The sequence below is a fragment of the Panthera leo genome, chromosome B1, assembly GCF_018350215.1.
Source record: "Panthera leo isolate Ple1 chromosome B1, P.leo_Ple1_pat1.1, whole genome shotgun sequence".
Lineage (NCBI taxonomy): Eukaryota > Metazoa > Chordata > Mammalia > Carnivora > Felidae > Panthera > Panthera leo.
Genome location: NC_056682.1, coordinates 149590991 through 149605295, shown reverse-complemented (window position 1 = coordinate 149605295; position 14305 = coordinate 149590991). Strand labels below are relative to the sequence as shown.

The following is a 14305-nucleotide window of genomic DNA, read 5'->3' as shown; positions in this document are numbered from 1 at the left end:
ACCTCCTGACTGATAGAGCTTCAAGACTTGTGTTTCTGGCACTTCTGATGTTTTATTGTAATCTAGCCCAAAGCCCTGTTTTATTTCTGCCTTCTTTAGATGGAAACGTCACAGGTTTAGATTTATGTCAAATTTCGTCCCTGAGCTAGTTTATATTTAATGTAAAAGATCAAGGTGAACTTGTTTTGTGGGCTAATAATCCAACACAGTGCTAAAACAGAACATGTCAAACACATTGTGAGGGCCAAATGTAACTGTAGTACCTCAGCAGATGGCCTGGTTTTCACAACATTTTTCCTAAGTAGAGAAGGACACTTGAAGCTTAATTCTGAATTTAAAATCCATTCATGCCGTTATCCACATGACTTTAATAAGGAGATTTTCTAAAAACTATTAAGTGTTATTGTTCTGTCCAAGAGATACAAGATGAAAATGAAAAATACTAAAAAAGAACTCAATCCAGTTCAAATCTGTTGTTTTAATAAATTAATTCTTTTCTCAAAAGCATTGGTTTTCTTTTTCAATCACACACTGCTGTACATGAAACACTAGACAAATATGTTCATTTAAAGCCATCCTGCACAAAATGTCAAATTAATACCTTAACAGAATTAATTTGATCTAATATAAATTAGTCTGCATTCAAATTTATCAATCAATCCCAATGGTCAGACTATCCATGCTTAGGTTGGGTAAAAATCATTAATTTTTAAAATTATTGCCTTGCTTTTATAATTGTTTAAATACTCTACTTTCCATTATTGCACATTATTCATAGCATAGATAGATATTGGAGAGAATACTGTATAAATGCTGTAACCACATTTATCTGTGTTTATATATAATATGAATAGTTGCTTAAATTCCTTTATATATATGTTATCTGATCATTTCCAATTGGGGCCACTTCGAAACAATCTCTGTGTTGCTGCTTTACCTTTCATGATGAGTGCTTGATGATGTTATTTACCAATACTGATATGACTTAACACTGGAATTTATTAAATCACTAGGTTGATTCAACTTATGTCAACTAGTTTGCTTTTGTGGCAGCTAAAGTAGGAATGTTAAGCATATAGGTGAGTCTTTTGACTTAGATGGTCCATTCTTATTGGTTCATAGATTTGTTTTTTGTGTCTTATATTCATTTATTTAATAAGTAGTTACTAAATGCCTGCTATATATGCTCTTAGCCTTTGCAGGTGATAAAACATGCACGTGGCATCATCTGGGCCCTGAAGGAGCTTATTTGCTGCTACAGAAGAATAAGTAAGAGTGTTGGATATGTCTTAGGTGCCTCTTCAGATTCCCTCTGCACTGACTGCCTCCAGGATCTAGAGGGACTTAGAACAGTTGTGTATCTCGGCTCCCTCTTGGCTGTCACTATATGGCAGAATTACTCGCTTTCTCTCACTACTTCTAGCCTTGAATGAAATAGTATAGTGCAGGGCATGGAATCTGGCTTCCTAAGTGACTTTCTGAAGGGACTGGAAATATTTTCCAGTGGAGTAGTTTGGTTCTGAAATGGACCCTTTCTAAATAATTAGTGGGAGGAATAGATGAGTCATAAATTATGAGAAGTACACCTTTTGGAAAAACATATCCCATGTATTTTAAAACACAAAAAAGAGCATAAATATAGACTTGACTCTTATTATTTGTGGTAGCTCTATAAAGTTGCCACCAGCACTGAATTGGCAAATACTGAACACTTGCTCCTAACAAAAGTGTAGGGTTAGGTTCCTGTGAGCTAAAGCACCATTTGCATTAAATAGGTTCCTTTGCCAACATCCTTGTAAAACAAGCCAGTCTCAGCATTGAAAACTTGCTCTTTCGCACAACCCTTTTCCTGTATAACACTTAGATGATATTTAGGAAATTGTTTTCAAGATTCCTGATATGTAGAAACTGTCAAAACTGCAAATTTAACATTTTTCACACCATATAGTCTTTCAAATTGTGCAAGTCAGTTACCATAAGTTTTTTTTGGCTTTCACTGTCACAACAATGCTGTTTACTATATTTTTAATGCTTTTTAAAAACATTTTATTTATTTTGACAGAGAGAGAGAGAGAGAGAGAGAGAGAGCACAAGTGGAGCAGGTGCAGAGAGGGAGAGAGAATTCCAAGCAGGCTCTGTCAGTGCAGAGCTCAACACGGGGCTTGAATGATGAATCAATGATGATTCATGATTCATGATTTTCTATAAATAAAAATCAATAAATAAAACCAAAAAGTTAAAGAAAAACAATAATTCCCACTAGAACTTCCAAATAAATTAAACTGTATTATAAACATAAAATGTTTATAACATTAAAAAGAATAGTGTTTTAACCTAGAACTTCACAATAGATTGAAGTACTATTTGAGTCTTGAGCTGTTAAGGAGTTTAAGGGAAATGGTGAAATTATGTTTATATAGATAAAGAAAGGTATTTTTTTTTACATCCTAGATTTATGACCATAAAGTTTGTACCTGCTATATAAGTTATACTAGGTTCATTATAAGATTTTATTTTCCTGAAGAACTCAAAAGGCTTTGCATATACATCATGTCAGTTAATCTGAGCAGGGCTATATGCCTGAAACCAAACAAAACAAGGTAATCATTTTTACAAACCAGAAAAGCTATTATATGTGGGCCAGAAACAAAAAGAAGAAAGGAAAAATGTTAATGGTAAAATCTGATTATACTGAAGCATATTTTGCCCTTTCTGTCTCATTTTAGGGAAATAAAAAAACTGGAGCATGAATGCTTTATTATTAATTTCTCCCTTTCCTTTCCTGTCTCTTTCCCTTTCCCACATTCATCTTGGCTGCAACTTCTTCCACAGTGTATCTGTTCATCAAAGTAAGAAAGAGAACAAAGAAAAACAACAAAGGATAGAAGAAAGGAAGGGAAAGGGAATTTAGGAGACAGGCAAAAGAGCGATTGTGGGATGGGGAGGACATTCTTGGCGGCTAGAGCAGTCATGCTCAAATAGAACGTTAGAAGCTTCTCTGTGCCTGAAAAGGGGTATGTGAGTGTGACCAAAGATGAGGCAGCCATCAGATCAGGAAACCTATATTACAGTAGTTTCCCTTATCTACAGGGGATACATTATAAGACCCCCAAGGACCACCTGAAACTGTGGATAGTACCAAACCCTTTATATTACTCTGTTGTACCTATAAACACATACTTATGATACAGTTTAATTTATAAATTAGGCACAGTAAGAAATTAACAATAACTAATAAAATAAGGCAACTATAATAATATGCTGTAATAAAAGTTAAGTGAAGGTGGTCTCTCTTCAAATACCTTATTGTTCTGTACTCAGCCTTTGTCTTCTAGTGATGATGTGAGATGATAAAATGCTTATGTTATGAGATGAAATGAGTGAATGATTTAGGCGTTGTGGTGTAGGGTTAGGCTACTATTGACCTTCTGACAATATGTTATCTGTGTCTAGACTGCACTCGATCTGGGGTAACTGGAACCATGGAAAGTCAAATTGCAGATAAGACAGCATTACTGTGCATGCTAAGGACTTTGGGCTTTCCCTATAAATAGTGCCTTGAACGATGGAGTGGTATGATGTAGATATGGCCAGATTCATACTTTTTAGAAATGTCATTGTGTAACATACAGATAGTGCTTTGAAAGCATTTGGGAATTATTGGCAGATCAAAATTTGAGGCAGTTCATCTATTTAGAAAGTCTTTGCTACCAACACAACATGGAAAGTAGGGTGGTAGCATAAAATGGAGAGAGATAAATTTCAAGTTTTATATATACAGAAAGTACAGTTATTAGGACTTTGTTGGTTAGTTCTTATTTTTGAGAAAGTGGATGGAATAAAGAATTGGTCTTTAATTACCAACTTAGAAAAATGAGTTGAATGGGCTGTCTATTAGACTAGGAATAGTGGACAGAGAGAAGTTTTAGATGTATGGAATTTGAGATGCCTATATATTAGCCCAAAGGAAATTTTTAGTAGGCACTTGGCTATACAGGTGGGAAGCTCAAGAGATACATCCTAGCTGGAGATATAAATTAGCAGAATATATATTTATGGTGCTTGTGGATGAAGCCATGGGAATGGATGAGATTACCTAGAGAGAATGTGAACAATGAGAAGTGCCAGGAGAGAACTCTGTGAACACAATCATTTAAAGAGCACACAGGGGTTGGGAACATTGTAAAATAATGAGGAGACCAGAAGAGAGTGATGCAATAGAAGTAATAGGAGGAAAGAACTCCAGGAGAGAGGGAGTGATCCATACATTAAGTATCTCAGTGATAGGACAAGACCCAAAGAGAATTAGTGGGATGAGATAATTAGGAAGTCATTGATGACTTGCCTATAGTAGCTTTGGTGCTTTGGTAAGAATGGTCATTAGAAGAGCACGTGAAATTTGAGGAAGTAGACATAAAGAAAAAAGGATTAAAAAAAAAAAAAAAACAGGTATGTAAGACTTGAGGATGTTTAGAGATTTAGAGATGGAACCAGTGAGGATGTTTAGAGATTTAGAGATGGAACCAGTAGAAGGGAGAACAGGTCAAGGGACTAGGGCAGATGTAGCAGAAAGACAGGGAGCAGATCCCTTAGGGGAGCTGATTATGTAGTAAGTCACTAAAGAGTTAGGCTTGATAGGGAAGGAAGTGGATCTATGAATGGGGTGGAGTTAGGATAGACTCAAATAAAAGAGGGGGCTCAAGAAAAGAGGATCTCGATGGAAAGAAAATAAATTATAATGGAGTAAGGGAGTCTTAAACTAGGAGGACGTAGGTAGAAATTTGAATTTAAGATTCCAGATGTGAAGTTGTTCTGATTAACTAGAAAGTACAGGGTGTGGCCATGAAAGTGGATAGGTGGAGTGGAGAGTCAATGGAGTTTGATGCCATGTTAATTAGGTCCTTTTGGTTGCAAGAAAAGGAGACTCTCTTAAATAATAGAGGCCTCTTTCATAATACACAAGGCCTAGAAAGCCGACAGGAAACCCAGGAAGTTCCAAGGATGAGCAAATCTGTTTCATGACCTCAGTTGGCCCTCAAACAAGATATCTTTGTTTTTCTTTGTATTATCTTCTCCATCATCTTCCTGTACCTAACTGCTAAGCTCTTTCTGAATTGCAAGTCCAAATTCTGAGGTGACAGAGAAGTGGTAGTTTGGAAGTGACCCAGAGGAACAAGAAATAGATTTTTAACACCTCTTTACAACTGAAAGAATAGAAGAAAGCAGGTCTTTTAAAGGAGAAGTATGTAGATGAAAAGTATTTGGGAGAAAATTTTGGTAGAAAAGATAGAGGCAGCACACTATCAGAGAAAAGGAATATAATTTTTTCCCTCTGTTTTTCAAAACATGGCTTACTTCATTCAACCAAGAATGATAATGTCTGTGGCAATTATGATGGGAGTAAAAGGCGAGAATTTTCACTCAATTTTAAATTGGAAGGATTTGAGGAAGGAATGCGTATTATTAATTATGAGGAATTGTTTCCACAAAATTGTTATGGAAATGAGGAACAAATTCTAAAAGCTATTCAATTTTTTCTAAGCCATGTTAAATGATCTGTAGCATTTAAAATGGAAGATTCACTTCCATTTTCTAAGGATGGATCTTATTTAGAGAATCATGCCACAAGACATTATTATAGTTCTCATTTCAGTCTAGCTGTGTCAGAGGTAAGTGGTAGGAAATTAGTGTTGAAAATCTATGTAAGATATTGGAGATCAGATTAACAAAAAATATAACAAATAATCAATATTATGAAATGAATGAAAAAGCAGAAACATAATGATCATGTTTATTTGTCAAAATTGATATAGTCACTAAATGTTAACAGTAGTAATCTTTTATTTTTGTTTTAATTATTATTAGTAATATGTAACTAAATATAACTAAAATAAGAATGATCATTTTTATTTCAATAATTCAGTTAATTGAACATTTATTGAACATTATGTCCTAGGTACTGTACTTGTAGTTACCAAAGAAAGGCTAGCCAAAGCTCATTATATCTGGTATTTCCAAAGATAATTACATTATGTTGAGATATTTTTATTTATATAAACTTCATGTGGGCTGCTGGATATTGAAAATAGCATAGTTTTAATTTTTTTAAATTCTTTTGCTGGTAATCTTCTGTTGATCCCATAACATTTCCATTTCATAAAGTAATTCACTTCTAAAATACAAACATCTTAATCCCATCATTTTCAGAATTGGATGTTTGAAAGAAACATCTCCAATAATCATTTTGAGAATTAAAAAAAATTTTATTTTATTTTATTTTTTTATATATTTAGAGAGAAAGCAAACAGGGGAGGGGTAGAGAGAGGGGGAGAGAGAGAATCCCAAGCAGTCTCCATGCTATCAGTACAGAGCCAAGAGTCAGAAGCTTAACCTACAGAGCCATGTGGGTGCCCCTCCTTTAAAGAATTTATGATGCAGGGGCGCCTGGGTGGCTCAGTTGGTTAAGCGTCCTACTTCCGCTAAGGTCATTATCTCACGGTTTGTGAGTTCGAGCCCCACGTCAGGCTCTGTGCTGACAGCTCAGAGCCTGGAGCCTGCTTCAGATTCTGTGTCTCCCTCTCTCTCTGCCCCTCTCCTGCTCGTGCTGTCTCTCTGTCTCTCAAAAAAAATAATGTAAAAAAATTTTTAAAAATAATTTATGATGCAAATGTGTAATAACAAATTAAATTAAAAATACAAGTGTATGTGGTTATTGGTATTATACATTAAAAGTTTTTTTTAATGTTTAGTTATTTATTTTGAGAAAGAAAGAGAGAATGAGCAGGGGAGGGGCAGAAAGAGAGGGAGATAGAGAGAATCCCATGCAGGCACTGTGTTGTCAGCAGAGCCCGATGTGGGGCTGAACTCATGAGCAGCGAGATCATGACCTGAGCCGAAATCAAGACTCCGATGCTTAACCGATGGAGCCAACCAGGCACCCCTGGTATTATCCATTTTTACTCAAATTCCATTTCAGTAAGACTGGGTTCCCATAAAATTAATTGGCATCCTATTAATTCCTATATGACATATTAACTATTATTTGATTCAAATTCCTTCCCTTTTAAAAGTGTTTCTATAAAGTTTCTGATGTTTCTAAGAGTGGTTTATTTACTTTTATAATTCCTTGATGCTCCTTTCATTAGTCATTTATAAAAAGTTATCAGTATTGCTTGCTTTAAATTTTATGTGCCCCATACAGTTTAGTATGCTAAGGTTTAGTATTTTTCTTAGCAGAATTAAATACATTTCCAATCTTTAATTCCATTTTATATCAGAGTGAGGTATAACAACATGGCAGAAGTACCTTTGAGTGCCACTAAAGTTAGTTTAGAAACAATTAGTATAATTTGACAAATATTAAATACATAGTGTTTTTTTTCTGGGAGAACAGTAAAGAAATGCGTTTAAAACTTATTTTACTTCCTATGCTACTTCTAGAGAGAGCCTAGTAAATTTCTCTGTATTTATAAGACTGAACTATTGCCTAATTCCTACTTAATAAAACGATGGGAATAATATATCACAAATATTTATAGAATATTCCATCAGAATAAGAATATACTGATTTAAATAATTCTCATCTTACCTTAGAAGCAAATATATGCTAGGGATACATATGCTCAGTTCTTGTTGAAGACTATTTTAAAAAAGAATTTTGCAGTCATCATTTGTGGTCCTCCGTCTAGTCTCCCTAGTTTCCATTCAGTATATTCCCATTTTCCCACTCACCTAGTCATTATATCTTAAAGTCAATTTTACCCTTCTTTTCCATTTTCTAGTCATTCACCACTATTTTATTTTATTTTATTTTATTTTATCTTATTTTATCTTATTTTTTAGAGAGAGAGAGAGACTGCATATGTGAATGGGGGAGAGGGGCAGAGGGAGAGAGAGAGAGAGCGAGAGAGAGAGAGAGAAAGAGGGAGAGAGAGAATCTTAAGCAGGCTCCACAGTGCAGAGCCTGATGCGGGGCTCGACCCCATGACCCTGAGATCATGACCTGAGCTGAAATCAAGAGTGCATCACTCAACCAACTGAGCCAATCAGGCACCTCAATCATCTTGCTTTTTAAAACTAAGAAACTAGAATATATGTGGCATGACATTGCTTTATACAAAATCTGTAGTTAAGACAATAAACACATGAAAATATAGAAAATATAGAATGAGATGATATAATTTGAAATAACATTGTATTGATTCAGAAAATAGCACATTTTGCGCTGGGTAACAGATAACCATTAGTTTTTTGTCTGCCCGAATTTTTTTCTTTCTTGGATGTCCCCCGACCCTGCTCACAGGGGCTGTCAACCAAGTCCCCTCTTACCTCCACCTATGCTCATTATAGGCATCCTCAGGATTTTTTTAAAACTTGAAGCCAGAGGGCAGGAGGGCTCTATTTTTGTGGCACTGTTAGCACTAAAGGAAACCTAATCCTAGAGCCAGTGAGTAGGTCTTTACTAACTCAGTGGGCAGCATCTGGCTATGAATGAAGATAGACGAAAGAAAAGTTAAGATGTGGCTAGAGATCAAAACACTGTTGAGTCCTTGGATCTAGCTTCAGCTCTGCCACATGTAGATCTCTAGATTTTTAGTTAGATGAGTTGAAAATTTCTTCTTTTCACTTAAGGTAGTGTTGAGTTTCTCTCACTTGTGACCAACGAATCCTGACCAATATCCATATACTTTTTGGACATACTTAATTTCTAAAAAATTGAAAAGTAGAAATACTAATTTTTGTAAATGTATAACTTGAGATAGTCAAAATATTTTCTTAAATGTTTATTTATTTTGAAAGAGAGAGAGAGAGAGAGTGTGTGTGTGTGTGTGTGTGTGTGTGAGATCAGGGGAGGGGCAGAGAGAGAGGGAGAGGGAATCCCAAGCAGGCTCCACACTGTCAGTGCAGAGCCCAACTTGGGGTATGATCTCACAAACTGTGAGATCACGACCTGAGCCAATATCAAGAGTCAGATGCTTAAGGGACTAAGCCACACACGTGCCCAGAGAGATGTCACAATATTTTTTAAATTTATCAAATAATAAGGCTACTGTATGAATTAATCTATAAAACTTATGACAAATATTACATTTTAGAATACTATACTAGGTAGATCCTTAGTTATAACCATATCACATAACAGGGCATAGTTGTTTACAGTGTAGACTCTGGAATCCAATTGTCTGATTTTGAATCCCAGCTCAGCCAATTATAAACTCTCTGAGGTTCACTTCTATTTCAGTCTCCTTATCTGTAAAATTAAGATTACAAGGGAATCACCCTTACAAGGTTGTTGTGAGGGTTCAGTGTAATAATACATGTAAAGTGTGCCTGGCACGTAAGTGGGCTATAACTGTTAGCTACTATTATTAATGCAATTATTTTTTGGGCCCGTGAACAAAATTTATATCATAATGAAAGCTGTTAGTGGTAGCTGTAGGGATGTCAGTGATGACAAAAGAGAAAGGTAAACTGCTTCAGAGATACTGGTGGACTGCAGTCTGGAAAAGCATCACCATGAGATTATATTCATGATAAAAGCCAACTGACCTGTTTATGTGGCAAGTTAGCATGAGCTCTAACAGTGCATTCATAGACATCTGTACCCTCAGCTAGAACGTTTCTGTATGGGCAAAAGGAAAGTGAAGCGAAAGCAAAATTTCCATATTATTTATTCTGGCTGATAATTTATATTGAGGAATTTTAAGAGATTAGAGGTATGTAATACAGTGTTACCTGTTCAAGCTTACCGAGTGAAACATAGCCCATGTGTCTGAGGATAATTTTGCTATTATGTGTGTACATGTGAGAAACATCTTCTGGCCTCACTTACATATGAAAGAGAAATAGGGACAGATCAAAAAGCATTGGGATCTATTCAATGCACCCCATGGCATTATCATGCTGTTTTGTGTCAGTCCAGGTGAGGAAGCCATAAATAGAGAAGAGATTAGCATTGGCACAAAGACTAGAAAGAAAACAGGTAGACAGATTTTCTTTGGAAATTTTTATATTACTGCAATTCATTAGGCTACAACCTATCAATATATAATTTTTGTAGCAACGATGTGATTCAGCTGGGGATTATTTATATACTAAGAAGGGACTTTATTGCTAACATCTCTTCTATGATTTCCTAAGGGACCTAGATCTACAAATCAGCAGAAAAGACCTCCTTAGTAAACTGTAATCCATATTTACTCATGTAATTACCTTCAGTCTAGAGAGAGGTATAGGGGAGATAATATGTTCTGGTTCATTACTGTCACTAACCCTTTTTCAAAGTCTAGTATACAAAAAGTTTTCACAGTTCTAAAATTATATATCTTTATGTTTGCAATATTAAATGTGCATAAAGAGAGGTGATTCTAAGTTACGTGTAGCTTGGGAATTACAAATATTTCACAGGGGATCATTTTCAAGCTTCTTTTTTTTTTAATGTTTATTTCTTTTTAAGAGAGTGAGCACAACAGAGAAGATGCAGAGAGAGAGAGAGAGAGGGGTGGGGGACAGAGGATCTGAAGCGGGCTCTGCACTGACAGCAGAGAGCCCAATGTGGGGCTTGAATCCATGAACCGCGAGATCATGATCTGAGCCGAAGTAGGATGCTCAAGTAACTGACCACCCAGGTGTCCCTCAAGCTTTAATCTGTAAAGAACTTCTGCACTAGAGACCAGTTTTGGACAAGATCCAGTCTCGGTAGTATGTTACTCGAGTGTAGACACCAGGCTTGTTTGGAAGAGCACATTCATCTCCCCAGCTTACAATACCAGCAAGGAACCAAGTGCCTTTATAATCTGCACCAACCAGAGGTCCACCAGAGTCACCCTAGGGAGAAGAGGATACATACAATTACTATAGTTTAAAGGTAAAAATACTGCTTATTTTTCTTTGTAATAAAGACAGGGAGACATAGAAAAAGGAAAATAAAACCCTAGATATTTCAATATTAAAATGATTTTAGTATAGAATATTTTTGTGCTTATAATCATTTATTTATTTAAAAAAAATTTTTAATTGTTATTTATTTTTGAGACAGAGACAGACAGAGCATGAACGGGGGAGGGTTAAAGAAAGGGAGACACAGAATCAGAAGCAGGCTCCAGGCTCTGAGCCATCAGCACAGAGCCCGGCGCGGGGCTCGAACTCACGGACTGTGAGATCATGACCTGAGCTCAAGTTGGACGCTTAACCGACTGAGCCACCCAGGCGCCCCTATAATCATTTATTTAAATGAAAGATGTCAATACATGTCTTTGGATACAACACTACAATAATGGAAAACATGTATGAAAAATTTCAACTTATTTATTACCCAAAAGAGATATTGAAAGTATTGTTGCTTATGAAATCATCAGTGTGCTGAAGAATTCTCTTATTATCTTTCTAAACTCCCCTATTTTCAGCCAGATGTTGAGAAAAAAAGTAAGGTTTATATTTACCCACCACAAGCATTGGATTATTACTCTTTCATTCTTATGTAAACATCTCTCCAATTTTCAGAATTGTATAATTTGGCTAAACTACTCTCTATACTCCTTATGGTTTTTATCTACTGATGTTTAGGCCATTCTTTCAGAATGATGGAACACTTCAGCATCTGGCTTTTCCTTTGCTCCAGACCTTCCCTTCATCCTGAATAATTTCTACAGCTATTGGATGAAACCAGTCCCTTGGTTACCTTGATTCTGATCATCTGCATACAAATGACCCTTGAACAATGCAGGGGTTTAGAGGTGCACAGTCAAAACTCTGAGCATGACCTTTGACTCCCCCAAAACTTAACTACTAAGAGCCTACTGTTGACCAGAAGTCTTACCAATAACATAAACAGTTGATTTATTTTGTATGTCATATGTATTATGTACATATACATTATATACGTATATGTATACATTATATGTATTATATACATATACATATACATCCATTTTTAAATTATGTAAAATATATATAACATAAATTTACTATTTTAACCATTTTAAATGTACACCTCAATGGCATTAACTACATTCATACTGTGCGATCATCAACACCATCCACCTCCACAACTTTTTTCATTTTGCAGAACTAAAACTTTATACCCATTAAACAATAACTCCCCATATCCTGCTTTTCCCAGCTTCTGAAACCACCATTTTACTTTCTGTCTCTATGAGTCTGACTACTCCAAGTACCTCATATGAATGGAGTCATACAGTATTTATCCTTTTGTGACTGGCTTATTTCACTTAACACAGTGTCTTCAAGTTTTGTCCATGCTGTAGCATGTGTCAGCATTTCCTTCCTTAGGCTGACTAATACTCTATTTTATGTATATACCACATTTTGTTTGTCCACTTTTCTATCAATGGGCATTTGGGTTGCTTCCATCTTTTGGCTATTGTGAATAATGCTGCTATGAATTAAATGTACAAATCTCTATTTGTGTCCTTGCTTTCAATTATTTTGAGTATATACCCAGAAATGGACTTGCTGGATCATATAGTAACCTATTTTTAATTTTTTGAGGAACCACCATGTTGTTTTCCATAGAGGCTGCACCATTTTACATTCCTACCAATAGTACAAAAGGCCTATTTTACAATTTTTAAAAATCAGGTTCCCAGACTCTGAACCTAATCTCTTGGTTTCAAATTCATAGAGTAAGTGGAGAATAATAGATAGCAATCTCTCCATTTCTTGTCCTTGTCTCTTTTGAGTTTCTAGCTCACCTGCATCAGCCCACATCTATATTTACTATCGTCTGATAAATGGAGGTATTTAGTTCTTTCTAAGGCTGATCTCCCCACCTGTTCTTTGGACCAAGGACATTGTTCTGTCAATAATCTTCTCTTTTCTTGTTTGCTTTTCCTAATAACGTCTTCATTTCCTCCACTGTCTTTCCCTACCGGGAATATACACTTTTTTTTTTTTCAGTTTTGCCCGTCTGAAAAAATGACAGCCTTTCTGTATCTTAAGACCTCTTCGATTGCCCTAATTATCTTCCTTTCACAGCTAACTGGCTTGAAGTAGTAGTCTATATTGAAATTTCCATTTTTTTGTCTTATTTTCAACTTTCTTCTAAACAGTTTTTCTTTCCACCAATGAACCTTCTAAACTTTGCCAATAAACAATTGTTGAAGTTGATATACTCTTTCCAGCATTTATCTTACTATATGGCTTGTGTCACTTGTTGACTATTCCCTTTTGTTCTGATCCCTGGACTTCTGTGACCCTGTGATACCAATTTCTAATTTTTCCCCCTTAGTTTTCCTTATCTCTTACTGTTAGCTTCTTAGGAGCATTTATACCCGAGTTCTAAATCTTGGGTGCTTCTTATTTTATATTCTTTATCTGAGCAATTATATCTCTGCTTATGAACTTAACTGCTCCCCAGCTGACAATAACTTTCAGGTATATATGTACAGCCAGAACTCTTTCCTGAGCTCAAGGTTTTGATTTCTAATGGCACGTTGGACACATATGCCTAGTTATTCCACAAGCACCTCAAATTTAGCATGCCCCAAACTTTAAACCTCCACAAACCTGCTTTTCTTCTGTACATCTTCTCTCCCTTTGTTCAGGGATAAGTATGGAATTTAGCATGTATTCTTTCTTTTCCCTATTCCTACCCTGTTTTTTTTTCACACACAAACAACCAACTTTTCATACAAAGCCTTTGTGTAGCAGATTTTACAGAAAGTTCAGAGAAATTAAGAAATAGACGGGGTTGCATTGCTGACCCATAAGCAAATAGAAATGAATAATATTCATCCTGTTGTTTGTTGTTGTTGTTGATAATGATGTTTTAAGTAGGCCCCATGCCCAGTGTGGAGCCCAACGTGGGGCTCAAACTCATGATCCTGAAATCAAGACTTGAGCTGAGATCAAGAGTCAGACCCTTCCTCACTTCTAATCAGGCTCGCAGTCTTGTCCACCTGTCTTAGTGCCTCTTCATTCTTACTGTATCTTAGTTGAAGCCCTCTTTACCCTTCTCAGGTAAAATATTTTAAGAGATCATAATATCTCTAGCATACTTGCTTCCAGTCCGTCTTCCATTCTGCATGTATCGGATTTAGCAATTAGACCATCTTGGCTAATCTGGACTGGTAGGGCAAAAGCCTGCAAGCAGTGGGTCAGAGAGTGAATAAGTTGAGAATATGGAACATTGATGGTAGACTATTCTTTAGAGATTTGACCAAGAACAGAAAAAGAAAGAGTACAGTGTACTAAAGGAGAGATCTGATAGTATTTGCAGAATATTGTTGGAGTGGAACAGTTTGGAAAATATGGAAGAAAGTTCAAATTAATGTAAAGCACAAAT

General features: G+C 35.8%; 1 protein-coding gene across 1 annotated transcript in view; it reads right to left on the bottom strand.

Annotated features, from left to right (window-relative positions):
• Window positions 1–10665: 10665 nt before the first annotated feature.
• LOC122218502 (transmembrane protease serine 11C-like) overlaps window positions 10666–14305 on the bottom strand; it is a 51790-nt gene continuing 48150 nt past the window's right edge. Inside the window, exon 10 of the mRNA XM_042936723.1 lies at window positions 10666–10827. Coding sequence (XP_042792657.1) covers window positions 10666–10827 — 162 coding nt within the window. The remainder of the gene's footprint in view (window positions 10828–14305) is intronic.